The following is a 22255-nucleotide window of genomic DNA, read 5'->3' as shown; positions in this document are numbered from 1 at the left end:
GAACGGTAATTGCCAACTTATGTCGTCGAACCAATCGCTTTAATTATCCGGACCGCTCATTGGAGTGTGAAGATTATTTCGACTGCCAAATGCAGGGTAGATTCGTTTAATACAGACGGACCGACAATACGATTCTCACAGGTACGTAATACAATTAAAATTCGTATCTCGTTGTGGATTTTAATTTGGAGAAAATTTCGAAATTGGTGCAGACTGCAAATTAAAAAAAAAAACGTTTTTACAGGGCTTTAGTAGTGCACTTGGGTGAGTCCAGCAGGTCCCATAGGTTCTGCTGGTGCAGCAAATCCAGCTGTCATTACGAGAATCGAATGCTAATTCAGTGGCTCGTTAGTTTATTTTGCGTACTACACTTACAAATTTACAAATTTTTACAAAACTTACAAATTTAATTAAACCCATATTTATTTCCAATAAAACCTGTTTGACTGTTACATTAGGGCATTTAATGGTCCCCCTACTCTGACCGGGTTCTGACCCCGAACGGAGATCGGACGTCGGGCGTAAGAGTGTAGGGGAGTCGTTTAGTGCGGTAGCGCCCAAAAATTCCTTGGGCCTGCGGTCTGCTCCCAATACCTTGCAGATCGTCAAGTCCCACATACAAGTCGCGCTCTCTAGGCGCGGGGATCTCGTAGCAGGTTCGGCCCCCGGCCCGGAAAAAAGGGATTTAATGTACTTACATACGTCTAATAAATTTAAGGACGCTTAGAGCACGTTATATTACGTTTTTTTTTTGTTGCTTTAATAGATGTTAGTTTTCATCAGGTTAATATTTGCCTAGCCTATCGTTCTTCAAGCTGAAATGTGTAACTGCTTCGCGATGGAAATAAGATGATGCTATCTATCAGTTCGGCTCAGTACACGCCCTATTCTATAAAGACTATTTAGAAGACTGTGTCTGCTATAGAATTGGAACTTGTTATCAGATTTTTGGGGTACTGGTATTTTTATGGGCTTTGTGTGTTCATACTATCTACATTAAATTCCAGAAGAAGCAGGTTCCTTAATTGCGTGCCATTAATTCATTTTCGACTTGTCAACAATCGCTTCCAAGTCTGCATCAGTGCCAAGTTGGTAGGTGCACTTTAGCTTAATTTCCGTAACGAGCTCTGAGTCTACTATATTAGTGGTAGGTCACGCTAGAGAGATTCTTTTAAAAGAAATCACGTGAACTGTCGATTTTTTAATGTAATTAATAATTTTAAGTTTCGTATGAGGTGCGAAATAATTTGTTTGCTGTACATCTTTTGAAATAAGTTTAATCACCGCTAGCTGAGTATCAAGTTTTGGGTATCAGGCATGTGATATAATTATAAATATAAATGTGTATATATATATATTGTCATTTATTGGAGAGAGTAGGGAGATATAGTTTTTACCCGAATCAGAAATCGTACAAAAAAAAAGCTGTTGTAAGCTGGATCACAAAGTCTGCTGTATATCGGGTCTATTGGTGTGCAGGACACATTTAGTTTCGTTTTTGGGTTATATTTAACTGAACGCGAAGACAGTTGACCTCTTCTTTCCCGTTTCATAGTTCCTTTGGTTTGCTTGTACCTGATTTGCAAAATTTTTGCTAGAGCATAGATCGTCTCCGTTTACGAGAGCAGTTCCAATACAAGCTGTTGAAGTCGTTATATTCTTGCACCATTAATCTTTTTTTTAAACTATATATTTAATTTTTTATTTTAATATCAAATAATTATTAATATATAATCAGGAAGATATTTAAAAAATATTTTTTTCACAACAGTATTATTATTAATTTCAAAACAGACACATGTTCGCTACTGTAGCTGGATGTATTACTGTATTGTGAGTTGATAAATCGCTTTCATGACAAGTAAATATAATTTCAATCGCATCCATTGAGCAAACAAACATAGTATAATAGGACAAAGATCGTTCGTCCCCAAATAGCCCCGAGTGCAGACCTGTACCCACGAAATCAGATTACTTTATTGAACGAGAACAGATCATGAATGAAATTGATAAAATCGTCTGTGGTATGGACCGCGCAATCGAGTTTTCAATGGAATCGACGTGCTGGGACGTTAGATACACAATTTAGATACCTAGGCGTTCAGGAAATTAAAGCACGAATGAGTTTTCGGTTATTTTATTAATAAAATTATTTTTCAATTTTCTCGTGGGGATATTGCGCTGGGAGTTATTTCGATTTGTCAACGAATTGTGTCTACCGTGCTCATTGATAGCGCTGTACAAAATTCTGAATTACAATAGTCCGTGTGTGACATAACGAAAAGAAAAAGCTTAAATCTCCCATTAGGTTTATTCACCACATAATGACTATATTGGTGTTAAGGAGTATTTAACACGTGGCAGGGCACATTGTGAGCACGTGCGGCACCACTCTGCCTATTTCTGCCGCTAGCCTATGGCATAGATACTTGTCTTAAAGTAGGTGTTGGCGTTCACTGTGTGATGTTTATGGCATTTTGTAACTACTTAAGAGCAAGTAGATTCTCGGCTTCACTCGTCTATAGAGTTAAAAATAAAAACGGCCGAAGAGGTTTCTGGACTGGTTTCTGAAGGCTCATTAATAACTTCATGTTTCGTTTATCTTGAGACAATAGTTTGAAGGGTCCGAATCATAGTTGCATTTAAATATTATATTTGTAGGAGACGGCCACTGTTTGGTAGCTAAACGAAACGCAGCACGATTCCCAAGAGATGGTGGCACAATTGCGGTATCGTCGGAACTCGGCTAACTTCGTGCTACGACAAGGTCCAGCCGATGGAGGCGCGTAGACGCCATCACACTTACCAACCAGTCTTCTTGAAGACCGGTGCCTCCGTCCTAAGACCTGTCATTCGTTTTCGTTTGCTAACGTTAAGAGAAGATTTCTAAATTGTTGTAAGACAACAAACGTGTTTGGTGTACTCAATATTTCTCTTAGCTCGATCGCCCTATTCGCCGCTACGATGTCTGACGATGGTGTTAATAAGTGTGGCTTCTCCGACATATTTTATTTCTTTTAGACGAAATTCAATTTTTGTCATTGTCAATTTAAATTTTATTTATGTTCATTTAATTTGATAGAAATTGAGAATCGGAATTTATATCACATTTTTTTCATCACATTTTTCACCTATATTGATAGGTACATTAAAGTTATGAAAAACGATTCTCTTTTAATTAAAATAATATAATTCTAAAGTATATATAGACGAAAAGATACTGAGATCCTGAAAAAACTCATTGTAGTGGATGGATGGGAAAAGTGGCAATGCGCTGGGAAGACTCAGTATTTGTTTGCTTAAGCATATATACTTTTGATTAGTTTGGAGAAGGGATTAGTTATATATTAGTAGTTCTTGGATTTTATAAATTTCGCAATATAAAGCCACCATCAACCTTGATACATAAGCTCAAAGCTCAATTACGTATATAGTATATCTAGAGGCTATCGACCTTTGAAGTCAGAACGCATGGCAGTTTAAGGATATAATCAGGCATGGCTGTGAGATCTATGCGGGTCTATAATTGGCACTACCACCAGTAGATCCCTACGAGGGCTGAGAACAGAAATACGTGGAGAGTTTGAATACACGAACGTATCTAGGAAAATTGTTTTTCGAAGTTGTGTCTAGTCTTCAAACGAATTCTTATTGTATTTCAATAGTTAAAATAACTACAAAGAATATTCTATTTTAAACTAAATAGAGTAGGGTCTTATTTAGGGTGAAAGTATTTGTTACTTTCATTACCAGTCCTCTATTCTTGGTTCTTTCTTTACATTCTTACGATTGTTATGAAATCATCATTGTTCAGATGTAAATTTTGTATAGTTACAAATTATGATTAAGCCGAAATGTAGTATCGTAGGATGTAGTACATCTTAGAAATGTCTATAAGTTTTGTCGTCTCGATTTTTAACGAGCCATTATTCAATGCCTGTCAGTTTTTGGTGTTTCAAAATCTGAATTTTGCTCGCCGGATTAAGCCTAGTATCATTTTTAAAAAATCCGATACTGACGTTTCCAGTATGTGTACTTACTTTCCAATTTAGTCAACACACTCCGGAGTACTCGACCGCTCGGAAACGCACGCACTCGAAATAATTGCTGGTACACAATCCTCTGACAAACGACTTCGTGCCACTTCAGTTTCACAGAGCAAAATTTGTATGACACCAGAATGCCTACAGATCCGAATACCATTTTTTCAGAAAAACGAAACCCGCAAAATTATAATTTGCGTAATTACTGGTGGTAGGATCTCTTGTGAGTCCGCGCGGGTGGGTGCCACCACCTTGCCTATTTCTGCCGTGAAGCAGTAATGCGTTTCTGTTTGAAGGGTGGGGCAGCCGTAGTAACTGTAATTGAGACCTTAGAACCGACCCATCTAAGCAATAAATAATATTAGCTTTCCGTATTTTGTATTTTATGTAAATCCATTTTTTGTAAACCAGGATAATACACACAATATGAAGTTGAGATAACACTATCAACGGTCGATTTACGGTTGATCGTGCGTGATTCGGAAACTATGAGGCGCAGTTGCGTAGGCCAAGTTTACTGCCAGTTTACTGGTGGTAGGACCTCTTGTGAGTCCACGCGGGTAGGTACCACCACCCTGCCTATTTCTGCCGTGAAGCAGTAATGCGTTTCGGTTTGAAAGGTGGGGGCAGCCGTTGTAACTATACTTGAGACCTTAGAACTTATATTTCAAGGTGGGTGGCGCATTTACATTGTGGATGTCTATGGGCTTCAGTAACCACTTAACACCAGGTGGGCTGTGAGCTCGTCCAACCATCAAAGAATAAAAAAAAAAAAAAGATCGGGCTGTTTTGCTGGAAGAGGTAAATTGTCCCTTTCTCTCAATAGAGTCACGTAATGTATAAAAAGTTCTTGCAGGTAAAGGTGACTTTCACTAACGGGTCAACCGGCGGCCCGGAATAAAGGCTAGCGGGTCGGGCCAATGAATGAAATTGCTTTCCGTAATGGAAGCGCATGCCTTCAAACTGAATTTCAATTCGGGCCTATGAGATTTTTGTTCCTAGCTCATTAGAGCACGTAGACTGATATTAACGAATTCTTTAAAGTTTAGATTAGAATTATCGGTTTGTACATAATATAATATCGGTACTGTATATTTATATCTATTATAGATTACTTTTGGTTAATCGTTTGAAAGGTCATAAAACGAGCGATTGATAGCGCTAGGTTTGCAATAAGAACTTTAACGATGTCCATGGACAGCGATAAGCACTTGCAATTAACGCCTTTCACGGGAGTAAGATTATCTACGTATGTTTTTTTTATTCTTTTTAAAATAGGTGACATGAATTATATGTCTATTTTATAAAAAATATTTAATGTTTTATCAATTCGTAATTCGGTTTTTCAAAATTTCATCACATCTATCTCAGAGTATGTTATTATTATTGTAGTTTTAGTATATTAAGCTATAGCTTATTAGTTGTTATTCTTAGTAGGCATACACTTTGCATTTGCTTAAACAGTTTGATTCTACTATGAATTCTTTCTTAATTAATGATAGTTTACGTTATTACCATAATTATGTTTCGAAAGATCTAATTTTTCAAATTTATCTATTAGTTATGTTTTGTGTGTTTTTATTTATATTTGTGTAAGGGTCGATATTAAAAGCGAACACAAGTTTTTTATTTAGTCTGAGGAAGTAAAATTTACATATTTGTCATTTTGGAAAAAAAAATTACATTGAAGTATGTATGTAACAGACATTAAAAAAATGCGTTCACATTTAATTTAAGGGGGAGTCGAGAATAAATAAAACAACCGGTTATTGTTTGAACAATGTCCATATTATATTTATTACCACATACACACGGCACGATGTGAACCTTGTCTTAAATCATTTTATTATAATAGGTATATGTACATTGCACAATGTGTAGGTATACATGCATCGCCATACACGCGCGCCCCGAGAGGCTGTATGATTATATATCTCATAGTATAATGTATGTTATATAATGTAATATTCCAATAAGAAAGTGCATTGGTGCACGAAATCGGGGCGGCGGACGTACCCACCGCTTTTACAAAACATTTTGATATTATCATTATTTAATAAAGAGATGCCGTAAAAACTAATTTTATTCATTATTACGATTTATATCCATATTGTATACAGATTCATGTAACATATTATACACGAAGAAATGACGAAATTATCGCGTCGACGCGGCGTTCGCACGCGTCGCGGGCCGTTCGCCTAATCATTTACCTCCATTCTCTAATACTTAAATGTACATGACACGAAATTCGAACGTATATAAATCCAAATTTACTTTTAATGTAAAATCTTAGGTAATTGATTTTTTTTTTTATTATTGCTATAGAAAATCAGTCAGCACGCGAAGCACGCAATCGAGAAGTAACCGCGAGATTGAAAGCAAGCGGGCGGCGTTGCGCGGGGCGGGACAGGGTGTCGGAGCCAACGATTATCTCGGCTCTAGTAGACACGCTCTCATGCTGACTACCGATCGGCCGGTCTGTTCGTGCGGAGCCAATGCGCGTCCGGTTCTACGCGACTATCTATACCTTTGGTCCTTGAAATGTTCACTTGGCCATCGCCGTATATGCAAAGCTACCGTTCTATGGCCGCTGCGGCGACTCTACCAACTTCACCAGTCTGTCACGTTATTAGATTAAAATTAATTATTATCATTAATATCAATAATAGTAGATCGTGTTTAAAATAATGTAGAACGTCATTATCGTACAAAATATAATAATAAAATTATCTTTTAAATTTACAATACATACGTAAAGTCGCAATACTAGGATCACATAACGAATTTAAATTATAATTTGAGATCTCGCTTATTTGTTACGTAGTCTTTATTGTGTGATAGAGAAGACAACTAAAATGATAGAAGTGAACTAGCGCGTATAGGAACAAGCGAGAACAGAAGCGAGTCGCGGTGGCTGTTGGCATCGAGCCTCGGCCGCTCCGCGCTGCTTATCGGCGGTCTGGCTTCTAAACTGCGGTCCACACTACCGACACACTTATATAATATTGCTCACGATAATTAGGAAACCAAAATGACGCTTCTAAATTTGTTTGTTACGAATATGGGATTAATTTCAAATTATTACCAAATTTAACTTTCGGTTGATTTTTATTCGTCACATCATGTTTTAGTATAATTCAATTTACTCAATTTCTGATGTTAATTTTGCGCACACGTAAAAAATGTTTATAGGTTTTTAACTCAATAAGTGGTTTCGTAATATGGACCGTATTTAAGAAGCTCTAAGGGTTATACTAACAAAACAACCTCACAATCCGTTTCAACAAACAATAACAACAACAATGAAACTAAACGTCCGTCAAGCTAATCCTGATTGCAGCTCCAATGAATCTAATATCGACCAGATGGTACGAGTATCTAAGCGTTGCGCCAAACTACTTACATTTTTCATTGTACACTATTTTTAACGTCCTTAACACGTAAATATATATAAAATAAAATAAACAGTAATTTTGCATCGAACACTGACTCGTGATTTACTAATTATTACAATAATATAATATCATTATTATTACTTAAAATTTGAGTAATTATTGTTTACGTCAAAGATATGTCAAAATAAGCTATTATTGCTTTCGATTGGTCGTTAAACATAGTGTACGGACGCCGCCGAGATGTGTTCTTGATTTTATACGGCGCCATGCGTATTACGGCCCTAGCATGATCCGCGGCGTATTCGGTCGCGAAAAATAACCCTCACAGGGGTGGCGCCTACCTATTATTCTTTTTACACATGCGGCTACCTATTTATATACAATAAATTTTCATCATGTCTCGTCTCGATGCAATCGCGGCGAACCGATGGCTTCTCACGAACGGTAGTACGAACCTCTCTCACTATACTGAATGTTTGTTATCGTACTAGCGCGGGGACAAGCAGCCGTGTGCGCTTCTCTTACATTAAAAAGGTCGGTAAGAAAATATAATTATAGTGAGGATGTGAAAGAGAATGAGACGACCGATGGCGGCGTGAAACTAACGCGACCGTCGCCTTCGGTCCGGGCCTAAAAGTTATAATGTCTCATCGTAATAATTAAATATTCTAAGAAAAAAAAAAAAACGTCTTAAATACCTATAACACCGTAAATATAAAAACAAATAATTACGTTAATTTGTTTAGGTATGATATCGATATCCCGACCGTCCTATAGACGCACACCTTTCGATTTCATTATCAATTTCCTAGCTAAGGTTCATAACAACATAACCGCGGTCGCTTATACTCGTAGTGCGGTGGGTCGGCCACGTCTCGATCGGACTGTAGACGCGAGTTTGCCGCACACTCCCCCTACCACTCCATTATTCAATTAACTACGCACGAGACATCGTAATGAATTAATCTTTGAAAAGAATATTGATTCCTCTCGTACCGTTTTCAATGTAATTTTTTTTTTATTATTTATTAATTTTAAACAGGGAACATTTATATTAATAACGTATTTAATAATAGCATTTAAAAGATTGTTTTATTATTAATACCTAAAATTTAATAACTAGATTAATAATATTAATGTTTAATTGATGTAGGTAATGAGTAATAATAGTAAATAATGAATGAATGCCACTTAGTGCATGTTGTAGTGCTTAGCGGCTAGCGATACGCGGTCAGATTATATCAGCAGTCAGCGGAACGCAGTCGTCGAGTTATAAGTCTGTAGCCGACTCCACGCCGCCTTACTCTGTGACTGCTGCATACTAGATAATGTGATCGATTTAATTGTATCCAGTACCTAACGAATATGATTAACGAATTGACTTCATATTTTATTCTATTACCTCAAACCTGCGCCTTTGGCTGATTCTTTTGATATCCCTGTCTTTAAAATATTGAAATTTTGTTGTGTAGTGTGTGTGGGTTTATTGCGAATGTACGAGTTACGAAAGTTTATTTTTTATTAAAAATTTGAATACGACTAAGTACGGTGCGACTCCGTGATACAACCGGAGCCTGGTTTTTTAACAGTGTTCTTATATATACGGTTAATACAATCGTAAGAAACAATGAAATACTTATTTATTTAATACACAAAAACTGCAATGAATTATAATTACAATACCTACGTTCAAAGGTACAGGATTGAAATGAATTTTTATCTTAGATCATGAGAGATATTCAGAAATGTATCGACTTATCTCGACAAATGTTATCATGAATCATCAATATCCTTAGGATAAAATTTATAATATCGTAATACATAATATAAGAAAGTTGTATATACGCCATACTAACATAGTCTTAATGAAGTAATCGAGAAACTCGCTACAGAAAAAGAACAGCTGTTAAAAGTAGTGATATCATACAATTCGAATTAGAAGAAAATAATTACATTTATAGATAAAATATGCGATAGTACATCTTATTATAATTACGTTAATATTTGACGTTAATATTAAAAATAGATAGAATAAAATATGTGTCGGTGGACGAGCGAGGAGGCGCAGTTTTTGTGCGCCGCGTTACTGTCTCCGGTGTCCAGCCGTCGCGTCGCAGTTGTGCGAGAGTCGTGCGAGAGTCGCGCTAGAGTCGCGCGACCTTTTGTCCACCAGCTCGCGGAGCCCACGGAATGGAACAGGGACAAGCTGCTTGCGAACACGATCACATCTCGATGCCTCCTAACGCCGGACTTTACAACATCTCATCAAAGCGAACTATTGAAAACCCTACTATGCAGACGCGCTTTTCGCTGGACGCGAGAACGTTCTTAACAGATTGACTTATCTAAAGTCCTGCGCAGAGGACTGATTACATTAACTGTAATTTAACTATGAATTATAAAATATTAAAGATATACCTCCCTGCAATAAAATCGTCTACATGCACATTATAATTATGAAATGTATTTTTTTTTTGTAGTTTAAATTGATTATTATTTTGACAACACATCTACGGTACAGACGAAAGCGAGAAAAATTTGAAAAAATACCTGTTCAATCGATAGACTATTTTTCGTTCACACGACAAAAAGTTATTTACAATAGACGGGGTCTTTTCGACCGGGTGTGGGGATGGGGAGGGACGTGAGGACGAGGGGAGTAGGGTGGGATGTGTTGCGGCCGCGCAGGAGCGAGGAACTTCGGAGTCGTCGCGCTGGCTGGAGGAGAGGCGCTGGCGGCGGGCGGAGGGCGCTAAGAGGGCGGCACATTTAAGGGGACGCTATGCGCCACCACACCGCTCGCCACCTAAACCAGTAAACATTTTAATAATATGTGGTAGGCAGCGGCTTGGCTCTACTTGGCTTGGTTTGCTGACGTCCATGAGCGACAATAACCATTACGTGACTGACCATCAGGTGAGCCGTATGTTCGTCTGCCTACAAAGGCAATAAAAAAAAATGTCATCGACAAATCGACTGTTTTAATCGAGTCAAAAAACGCGATTAAAGAAAATTGGTGAGATAATAAATAGAAAAAGGGAAGCTTTACGCATTTTAATTTCAAGCTTAATGGAGAGTAATGTACTGCATAGTTTGAAAATGACGTCACCGCTTCAATCAGTAACAAAATATTAAAACTGGCTTTTCTGGAACAAGACAGAGTATATTCCTGTTACTTTTCGTGTATTTTTAGGTATGATCATAACACAATTTTTTTTTATTACTATTGAAAATTACAAAAAGGAAATGAATAGGAATCATTAAACACAACCTTTTTGTCATAAATCATATTAATAAAATAAATTTAGTTTAAAACAGTGAACTTATTTGTCTTTTAAATTTTTTTTTGAATTTAAGAAAAATGTATATATTATAAAAGAATATCAAAAACAAAAATGGGTCCGATTAAAAAAGAATGTGTAAATTGTAACAGTAACGTTTGCGTAGAACGCGTATCTGCTGACATTCATTTCCGCCTAACGACGTTTTAATAGAGTGGAAACACACAGCAAAAAAAGGTTGATACTCACGTAAAATATTTGTGCTATAACACTTTCAATGATATCCGTTGGTGAAAGCCGCCGGAATCAGGGGTCCCTGGAAGGAAAACAAAATGAGAATTGAGAAACAAATATTAATTTGATTAAATTGAACAAAACGACAATTGATTGAAACAAAAAGAAACCCGTATCAGAGGAATCTCGAAATTATCGTCGATAGAACTTCTGATTTTGTTAAATAATCTTATAATTAAACAATCTCATAGTTACATTGTAAATAGTCATTATATATGCACGATCGTTGTGTGGACCGACATAGACCAACATAAGTAAACGTTCAGGTGGGCTGAGCTCTGTTTATAATTGATTGCAAGTATAAGCGATTCAATGGAACATTAACCTCTCCGGGGGCGGATTTAAGGGTAGTAAGTCCAGTGCTCGCAGTCGATAGAGCGGTCGTGCTGGCCAACAAAATAAAAACAGTGAGTGGATGAGTTAGAGCAACGCGTGCGACCGCTCGGCGGCGGTAATTACACTGCTTGTTCTCCTTGATTTACGGTTATTGCCCGTGGGGGCATTCCCGTTACCTAATAAGACCGTTTTACACTCGGGAACCACATGCGTCGGTCTGGTCCGGTCAGTGGCTGGACCGTTCATTCTCTCATTAGCGACGTATTTGTTTTGCCCCGGCGATTAAGGACGATTGAGTTAATATCCCATTTGATATATGACGTCCCTGATTCGGAAGGGTGGCTTAGTGGGCACGTCTGAGCAAACCACTAACTACAATGCACACACAACTAATATTGATTGTCGCCAATCTAGTTTCAGAAATTTAAGTTAAAAAAATAATAAACTACCGAAATAAAAAGACACTTAAAATATTAGCTGAAAAAAAGCATCGATTGCATTTTGAAAAATGTGCAAAAGATGCTGGGACGTGAGGAGTTAAGATCTCGGCGACGGCGGTGGCAGGCGCCGACAAGCAATGAAGACTGATGGCATCTCGGGGAAGCCGTTATGGAGAGAGCGGTCGCAGTTTTAAAAAGCCATTACCCGTGGCAGTGCATCGCGTAGATTGCTCGCTGTGCTCATATTTCGGAACACTTTATAATCGCATCTCTCACGCTTGAGGCGCTCGCTAACTTATGGTGATTACGCTTTAAGAGCGACAAGGAAGATCGGTTCTATAATGAGATTGGACCGCCTCGCTAAAATTTTAGAGTGTCGTCGGCTGCTAATTGTGTCTGAGTCGGCGTGCTCGAGGCGGTTCACGGCGTGGCGTCGACTTAGTACCGTAGTACGTAGCTCGCATTTTGCACTTACAACCTTATCCCACTATGACTAACTGCTAATGAAATTTTGAGTACGACTGGACTGTGAACGATTACGTATTTTCTTGATGTGCTTAGAATAAGGAATTTAAGGTGTCTTCAGTTTATATTATATGCGATATTTATGTAGGCGAATAATGATTTTGAAGATCGCGAATCAAATGTCCCGGAGAAAAACAAAATAGAACGAACATTAATTTGAATGCCGTGACAGTTGAAACTTTTCGAACAAGGACAATTTTGGGAATTGCTTTCATTTTTGGGCTATACTGAAATAAGCATTTTGAACATGACGTAATAAATGAAAAAAGTTAGAATCGAAAGTTTTTAACTTTATCCCATTTATCACGAAATAAAATAAGTTAGAAACTTTTCTTATATTCACTGTTACAAAAATATTTGAGATTTTATTATTAGGAACTAATTCTAAACTCAATCTCATGTGCTTTGTACACAACTGCAAAAGAATAAAATTAAAATATGAAATGGTTATATGAGTATATATAAATTTTTATTTATATTACTATTTTATAAATGTGAAACAGAACTGCAAATTTATTTTCAGAAATTTTACTATAAGCAGTGATATAGAAAAAAACATTTCTTCTAAATACTTTTAGAAAACAAAAACAATAAATTTCAGAGCTTACTAATTTTTTTTTCAAAGGGAATTATATATATATTTTTTTACTGCTTAGATTGGTGGACGAGCTCACAGTCCACCTGGTGTTAAGTGGTTACTGGAGCTCATAGACATCTACAACCTAAATGCGTCACCCACCTTTGAGACGTAAGTACTAAGGTCTCAGTAAAGTTACAACGGCTGCCCCGCCCTTCAAGCCAAAACGCATTACTGCTTTACGGCAGAAATAGGCAGGGTACCTACCCGCGCGGACTCACAAGGTCCTACCACCAGCAATTATTGTGGACGTATAATTGGTTTATAGAAATCGTAATACACAATACTAACTGGGGTGTAATTGAGGGGAGCGCGGCTGACAGCAATCGCGGGGAATCCAGAGGGCTGGGGACTAGCAGCCTGGACGTAGCCAACACTGTCCGCTGCAGACCCGTACACGTCGAGGGCTGGTCCCGGGGAGCTCGCGGCCGGGAACCCAGCGCGTCCACCGGCAGCGTGAGGAGACGCCGGAGGTCCAAAGCCAGCCGCTGCAGCTTGATAGTTGTTCATCACTGTGAAATACGCATTGTTCATATCATCGTTATTTTTATTGCTTAGATGGGTGGACGAGCTCACAGCCCACCTGGTGTTAAGTGGTCATTGGAGCCCTACAACGTAAATGCGCCACCCACCTTGAGATATAAGTTGTACGGTCTCAGTATAGTTACAACGGCTGCGCCGTCCTTCAAGTCGAAACGCATTACTGCTTCACGGCAGAAATAGGCAGGTTGGTGGTACCCACCCATGCGGACTCACAAGAGGTCTACCACCAGTAAATCCTACCACCTAGAGGTCCTACCACCAGTAAAGTTATCAAGCACGAGAAGACCACTGCTAAACATAAGGCTTCCCCAAATACCTAAACTGATTAAAAGTAGATAGCAATCATCGCATTAGTGTGACTTTCTTGTACATATCTACCTTGATGGTTGTCACTGATTATGAACTAACATTAGTTGGCAAAGAGAAATTACTTACTATGTGAATTTTAAAAAAGTAGTTTTTCTCATTCAGTAACAGTACTGTAATGAAGTTCATTTTTAATTTATGTAAGTAATATAAACTATTTTACCACATGCCTTCATACAATCCGAAGGAAATTCGAAAAAACTGTATTTAATGTTACATTTTTTATAGAAACCTATAAAAATGTAAAATACGGAAATGACTGAAACATCAAAGTAAGGTTAAGGCTGCTCAAACAGGTATCCATGATTTTACTAGATTTAAATGCTATTTACTACTTTCATTGATTAACGCTATTATTTAATAAGTTTTATATTTATTTTATTAATATAATATGTTATGAGAATGCTGTGGTGATTTTGGTTTTATTTTTCATGAAAATAAAATCAACGGCAATGAGCATGCATCGTCCTAACATGGATACAAAGGTATAAAGGGACATCGAGAAAGAGGGTTAATTCAAAACGAACATTACTTATGAAAGTGGTAGGGTTATGAGTTGTCGCAAATGATGATGGTGTGTAATGAATAATGGGCGAGTGTTAAATATGTACGAGTAGAAGGATGTAATGTGTGAAAAGACGTCCATAAATAATGAGCTTGAAAGGCTTGGAGGGTTCACCTGAGAGCGCCTGCGCGAGAAGCGGTGTGTTGTTGTTCGGTGTGAGTTGGCCGTTGGTCAGGTCAACTGCAAACATACACACGGTTCGCATCCACTCCACGTACAAGGGTGATGCATCACGCCCACATTCATGACTGAACCATCGACCGTTTCACTAACCGACAGCTTCGCGACGCCTTTTTTATTGCTTAGATGGGTGGACGAGCTCACAGGCCACCTGGTGTTAAGTGGTTACTGAAGCCCATAGACATCTACAACGCAAATGCGCCACCCACCTTGAGATATAAGTTCTAAGGTCTCAAGCATACTTACAACGGCTTCCCTAACCTTCAAACCGAAACGCATTACTGTTTCACGGCAGAAATAGGCAGGGTGGTGGTACCTACCCGCGTGGACTCACAAGAGGTCCTACCACCAGTAAACTGGCAGTAAACTTGGCCTACGCAACTGCGCCTCATAGTTTCCGAATCACGCACGATCAACCGTAAATCGACCGTTGATAGTGTTATCTCAACTTCATATTAAAGTTCTCTAACGCGGATAAAGTTGAAGCGCGTAAATGCATGAATAATTTACCCGTTAGAGACAGATGCCGGGCTGACGAATGAGGACAGCGAAGACTACGGACTAGGACTGTGTAGGAACACCAAAAAAAAAAAACATCACGTATGTCACGTGCATTCAAATGAAAAGGAAAGCTCCAAGTTTTACGGGTATAAATCACAGAGGGCGAAAAAAGTTTTACAAAATATCCAGTAAATTATCCGACGTGAGTTTTCGGTGGCACGCGGCGGTTTGCTTATTGAATAGGGAAGCGCATTAGCATACTCGGCACGTCGTGGTGTCTTGCAGCTTGTGACACGGATGCCCGCGACACTTCAGCTTAGTTATGCTGCGACGCGTTACGCTCCTACATTACAATGTTTAAAGTGTAAAAAATTATATCGACAGTAAAATAATTAATATATATTTACTAACGATCACGCCACGTTAACTGGGCCCGTGCTAAATTCGTAAAGAACTTGTGTTACAGGTATCAGATAACGGAAATGAATGTAAGATTTTTATTAGACACATACATATTTATAATATACATCCATAAAACACTGGAAAAGACATTTTATATTTATCATACAAATATCTTCCCTTAGCGGGATTCGAACCCGCGACCTTCTTGTATAGTGCCCATGTCACTTACCACTACATCAGACGGCCGTTAAATATAAAATACGTACTGCAATTAATTATGATTCATTCATAATGATTCATTATAATTTCATTTCAAACAAATTAAATCTTAGGACGTTTTATAATCCTATTGACCATTTACCGTTACGCTGACTCACCGTTACACCATTATTACCCTTTTCGGCTTGTACGACAAATTTCATTTTTGTTAGATACGCGAGCTATGATTTAGTGTGAAAAATGAAGGGCTTCGGTCACACCAGGTGATTACCGGCCTGCGAGTGACTTTGCGGAAAAAGTACAATATAAGTAATGGAGGATGAATGATAGATGGCGCGACCGACCCATCCCGATCGTGTAACGCTACGGCTCGCGCGCTTGCGTTCTCGTGACGTCATTTGTGGCGTGGCAAACCGAGAGTAGAACTTAATAGCATTTTACTTTACTATAAAGAAAAATATGTTTGACCAATAAGATTTTTATCCATGTTATCGTGAAAACAGTCGATTTGCTGCTTTATTGCATTTTTTTTATTGCAGTCGATTTGTTGCTTTATTGCATTTGCTGCTGATTACTGCTTTACCGTTTAAATACGTGCTTTATTCACGTTTTAGTGATAGTAAAATGTGGTTCGTCCGGAATTGTCAAATTGTTCTGAAACGATATTCCTTACAGACACAACTAGAGTGAGAGATATATGTATGTTTTTTTTAAATTTTCAAAGTTTTGTCATTTGGACTATCATCGTCTCGACGTTCGGCATGAGATAGAGTGCGCCGGCTTCGGTTGTAAAACCGTTGTTTATCGTTTCAATCATACTTCACGGCTCGGTTCGCGGCAAACAAAGTCACAAACAGGCGCAAGTTAGTCAGCCCCGAAGCGTGTTTCTGACCTCAAATAATTTACGACTAAAACAATTCAGTTTACGGTCGAATTGTATGAGGCAGCCGGCGAGTTATCTGCACCGGTCATATCTGTGCCCGACGTTAAGCCCGCTCCGACAGTTTATACAGTCATGTTAACACGTGCTTTAAAAGTAATTTGTGTGCGTTATAGTTTAACTTGTTAAACCTAATGTAATCATAGGGGAATTAAGAGCTTTACGTGTTAACAATTAATTTCTCTGACTTCAGTATCTGATTGAAAACACGGCTATATTAGCGTTTATTAATTTTATTTTTTCTAGAGTTCTCGTGCGCGACGTACCTAAATAACATTTGGCGACTGTTATTTAGGATTCATTTTTGAAGTGAAAACTTCTTTAGAATCGTTGTGATTTCAAATCGGATGCAACGGAAAAAACGACAGGTAAGAGACACAAATACAAAAATGTGTAGGATGAAGCCAGCAAAGAATGAGACAGAAATATACATACTATTTAATACAGCGCCATCTGTGAGATTTTTTAATGCTAACGTGTGTATGAAAGGTCTTGTAGTGAATTTTAATTTAGGATTATACGTGAAATTAAAATATCAATTCACAGAGGGCGCTACCTTACAATTATTTACTAATGACAAAATTTTGCATATACTTAAGACAAGATACTTAAGACGTTTAGGATAATTGTATTTTAATTTTGGAAGGTTTCACTTCTACCACGTGTGAATTGCACACATTTTGTTTTTTTTTTTTGTTTTTGATTTGAGACATCATATTTAAGAAAGAGCGTGTAAGCGGGTATTATATTTCATGTGGCCAGTAACAAGTTGCGAAGTACGTGCTATATCACCTCAGGGGGCGCAGGGGAGCACACATTCATCTATAAATTCAGAGGCCGTCTTGTGAGAGCTATTCGAACTTTCATAATTGCGAAGTTCGGCGAAACTTAATAATTCTTCTTCAGAAGTAGGATGACGGCCGAGAGAAATATTCACGGAGCGTACTCGTGTTGTAATACCCGCTCTTGGATCCGCTACGTTTCGCGGGCCTTTTTACATGCTACGACGTTAGAGCCCGCTACGAAAATCAGGTACCCGAATTTTAACGGCACGTGTAATTTTATCGGAATTACTTTTCAAAGTCATAGCGGGGAACGGAGGAAAGTAATAATCGATGCTGTGAGTTATTTTTTTAGGACGTTGAATTAAACAAAAAAAAAAAAAACCGATAAAATACGTTTTGTATTAAAGTCGGCGTTTGATTAATAGGTCGCTGTGTTCAGTAACTTTTTTTATATTAAGTTTTACGTGTCGTAATTCTTGGAGAGCTCGTAAAGTAAAACTAAAGTGTAAGTTACATTTAATAAGTGGAACGGCTTAAGTTTAAAGAGCAATAAAAAGTAGTGCAAGGCAGGTTACGAGCGCCATTAGCAAAGTTCGGTGCGAAATCATTCTCGTTCCTAAAAGTTGGCCACCCGCATTTCTCACCTACTCGGTCTCGATACTTCATTTCCCGCTCGGTACGATAGATATGTTTTATTTTAGCACTCTCGACCCGACTCGCTCGTCTTACACCAACGAAAACGTATATTTAATAGGTGCCATCAATAACTCACGGCGAATGATAAGGTTTCGGGAGTTTTCGATCGCTTGGCCCCTGGGACTTATCTCAATTGCAAATTAATCCTATTTGTATGTTGCGTGTGGCTGTAGTGAGCGGAGCAGGCGGTACATATATTTGTAATTTAAAGAAGGAATCACTACACGTCATTACGGATCCTCCCGATCCATTAACGGTGCTTTTAGGTACCTCAAGCACCGGTCACCGTCCTCGCCGAACCCATCGCTTGTGATGAAGGGCTCGAGTAAATTAACCCATAGACACAGCCCACTGAGTTTCTCGCCGGATCTTCTCAGTGGGTCGCGTTCCCGATCCGGTGGTAGATTCTACGAAGCACTGCTCTTGCTAGGGCCAGTGTTAGCAACACTCCGATTTGAGCCCCGTGAGCTCACCTACACGTAAAGGAGAAGCTAAAATAGCCTCTCAAGGCTAACAGCATAGGCAGGGAGAAAAAAAGGAAACACGTGTCTTTCCTGTAAAGGTAGACCGCGTTTCGGATTTCACGTTTATCGAACCTTCACCTTTTGACCAGCAAGGTCTTCGCATCGTGAAATTTCGAGAAAATTCTTTAAATTTCCGTCGTGGTTCAGCCATAGAATGGTATGTTAATTATGGAAAAAAAAACACGTAAAGCGACTTTCATAAAAGCTAAATAAAAAATAGAAACCACCGAACATTAACAAACACACACTTTAGATCGAATTCAAACAAATATTCTACTAATTACTTCGAACTGCAGAAACATTACTACCCATGTGAACAAATTATACAATACTTTTTTTTTTTCGAATAGTGATCTACAGAAAGTGCTACAATTTAGTCAATAAATATCACAGTATTTTCTAAACTATGTTTACATTAAAACCTTTTTAATATCTATTCTAAATTTAAACAAAAGAACCACATTAATATTCAAGTTTTTTTTTCCAATCTTTCATTTACGTACTGCCTAATGCGCTTAAGATTGTCATTTTGATACTTCTATATTCTAGAGATATCTTAAAACTTTATAATGAAAAACCATCTAAATTACAAAAATAAGTTTGCACCACCAATTGCATTATATGTTACCACCAATTCAGAGAAACTACAGTTCACTCACATTGCTCTACCTTTGTTATAAATGACAAGAAGCGGTTAATTATAATAATTTCTTAGAACGTCCTACGGACACCAATAATTCTATAATTTAAGCTTGCCTAAATTACAAGTATACCTAATTTCGCCATGATATTTTATTTTACAACTAAATACGATTTTTTTCTATAAAATTCTTTTTTAACTCGGACATATCAAAATCTAGAATTTTATTTAGTCTAATACTTTCAATTTACTTTCCGTGCTAATTCTTATTCTATTCTAGTCTATTAACATTTTTTGCTACAACTCTCTCTCTCTGTCTCTCTCTTTCTTCTAATATTTACTGTTAACACTATGAACTACCACACGTACATTTCTTTATTTATTATTCAAAAAATAATTATACAGTTTTAATTTCCTACGCTATTCTATTTGCTCAAAGTAGGTACTGAAGAAACTTCATAGTGTTGTAAATCAAAATTACTCGCCCCAGTACTGTTGTGGACGTCACACCCCATGCTAACGATGTTTTCTTCAAAACTGTTCCATGTTTCGGTTGACCGTGTACTTTCTATGTTCCTAGTAAATCCTTATTCCTACTCGGATTTCTTCGCGAATTGTTTTAGTTGATACATATTTATGCTATAATGCTATTCAGAAAAAAATTGGAACGCATTACAAAGTCGGGGATGGTCCATGCAGGAAAAAGGACTTACTATATGTACTCGCACTGTTGGCACGGGTTTAGTGCTGTACTGCTCTAACTAGAAGAGATTAGTATGCTAATAGTATCCATTACGAATTCACGGACACACTCGGAGTCGATGAAATTCTACCATAAAAATTTATGGACGATGGGGCTCGCTAAACTAGCCCATTTATACTCAAAATCTATGAGCGTCCGTAAATAAAATACTATCTAAAATAAACCAAAATTTCTGACCCATCCAAACAGCACTCATATAACTAAACCACAGTTTTGAGCTCTATAAGGACAGCTATGAACTATATTAAATACATTACTAAAGAGTGCTTAGATAAAGATGGAGAGCAATTCGATTTTTGACCTAAGTAACAAGCACTAAACGTAACAGTTACTAACACAATTAACGGTCAAATATCTTAAATTACAAATGGAGTTGGCACTGTTTACGACACGCGGCCACTCGCCGCCTTACCAGCTAATTATCTGGATTCAAACCGACGGCCGTGTGACCCTTAAAGGAATTCCATTGCGAGGCGTTAATTTGTCGTGGCATTGTTTCTTTATTTTTGTTTCCTCTTTGTCTAAAGTTGTTAATTTGATCCGGCTTTCGGAATTGTTTTTCTTTTAAGCACGAGATAAATAATGAGTCGATGATTCTCTGAAATAAGTTCAGAATCGGAGTGTAAGATAGTACCGAACTATGCTAAACAGTTGGGTACATGTATGGATCTGGTTGGGGGTCTGCGTTCTGAGGGCGAGCGTGTTGAATGTTAGGAATGTTAGACTTGCGGTAGCGGGCGGCCGCGTGCCTTCCGAGCGAGTAAGACTACGAGGACTTTGATTACAGACAAAGGTGTCTGTCCGGGTGTTTCTCATGCACGTTCTTACCAGATTGCTGTGGGGGGACGCGCCGCGGACACCACGCTGCGTGTGCCGTGTTGGATGAGTCAGAAAAACGAAAATACCACGTTAAAACATTTAAAACGCGGGAGCGAAGGTAAAATTCACTTGAAATAAAGAGAAATTGACGGCACCTTAACTAACTCCACGCTAAACATACTATCTCTTCCAGTTTAGCAGCAATCGATACGGGAATGGTGAGGCAAAGATCGATCTCGCTATGATGCGATCAATCAGACAATAAACGATACGTTTTGATTATACAACGGCAAAATCCTTTATTTTAAAATATAGCGGTTTCACAATATCTTAAACTTACGATTAAAGATATAAGACGATATGTGGAACAGCGATAAGAACATTAGTAGCTTACGAGATGACATAATACAAAGACTTAAAATATACACGTATAGTAATTATAATATGATTTCGACGCATGGTTTACAATTTTATGTTACTTCATTGGAAATACATCGTGTCATATATTTATAATATTTGTGCAATGTGAGCTAAATCTACTTATGAAATGTTTTATGTTTTTAAATGTAATATTGGAATTACTTCCTGAGGGATACCGCAAAAACTTTGAAAAATTTGATACTAGAATAAAATATGTATTCCATAATATTATTCTTTTTTCAAATCGGGCTATATGGGCGAACCTAGTCGGGCGAAATGTACCACGCATCTGCGAATTCGGGCTTTATTCACGAATCGTTTTTTTTTTTTTTTTTCTATTTTTCGACATTGCATTCACATCATTTTAGTTCGAGAACTGAGCGGGAAAACGGGAGTGTAAGACCAAAGAGCTTTTAGTTTGAGAAAAGATTTATTCGACAGAAATTCCGGGAGCCGTTAACTGGTGTTCCGGGTATAGAGAGTGGTAAAGCGGCAGTGTTGGCGTCGTGGCAGGACCGGACGTACGCCTTATGAGCTCTGTCCGAGCACGCCCGGGTTTACATACTCCGCACCGACCAAGAGACGATTTTCCGGTTGTAAAACTCCCACTACACCTGCGGCAACAAAATAAAACAAATTCTACAAAGCCAGCTACGGTGGCCTACGTAGGGTTCCGCCAAATGAAACGCGCTTAAAACATAGAGCAACCAAAACTAAATCACAGAACCCTTCTAGAAAGTAATTTAGAAATCAACAAAAACAAAGATATGTTTAAAAATACAGTGGACCGAATAATTCAACATCAACTAACAACATCGAAGTAACATTCGTACTGTTTTTATGGGGAAACTTATTGATAGCATCCTGTTTACTGTTTTCGGTTATCGGATCATTATTTCGTTTTAAATTATTTCTTTTAACAATGTGGGTCATGATAC

The 22255-nt window shown here is 38.0% G+C and overlaps 1 protein-coding gene across 8 annotated transcripts in view; it reads right to left on the bottom strand.

Annotated features, from left to right (window-relative positions):
• Window positions 1–5809: 5809 nt before the first annotated feature.
• Rbp6 (RNA-binding protein 6) overlaps window positions 5810–22255 on the bottom strand; it is a 564515-nt gene continuing 548069 nt past the window's right edge. For 4 of the 8 annotated variants that reach the window (XM_089730415.1, XM_089730414.1, XM_089730416.1 and 1 more), the window contains 5 exons: window positions 20907–20942; window positions 14543–14608; window positions 13246–13466; window positions 10972–11038; window positions 5810–10247 (listed from right to left, as the gene is read on the bottom strand). In XM_089730415.1, coding sequence (XP_089586541.1) covers window positions 10997–11038; window positions 13246–13466; window positions 14543–14608; window positions 20907–20942 — 365 coding nt within the window. In that variant the 3' untranslated portion in view covers window positions 5810–10247; window positions 10972–10996. The remainder of the gene's footprint in view (window positions 10248–10971; window positions 11039–13245; window positions 13467–14542; window positions 14609–20906; window positions 20943–22255) is intronic. The other 4 variants (XM_028174638.2, XM_028174637.2, XM_028174640.2 and 1 more) reach the window with 2 other exon arrangements.

Source organism: Bombyx mandarina, chromosome 10 (assembly GCF_030267445.1).
Source record: "Bombyx mandarina strain Sakado chromosome 10, ASM3026744v2".
Lineage (NCBI taxonomy): Eukaryota > Metazoa > Arthropoda > Insecta > Lepidoptera > Bombycidae > Bombyx > Bombyx mandarina.
This window is presented reverse-complemented; position numbering and strand designations above follow the sequence as displayed.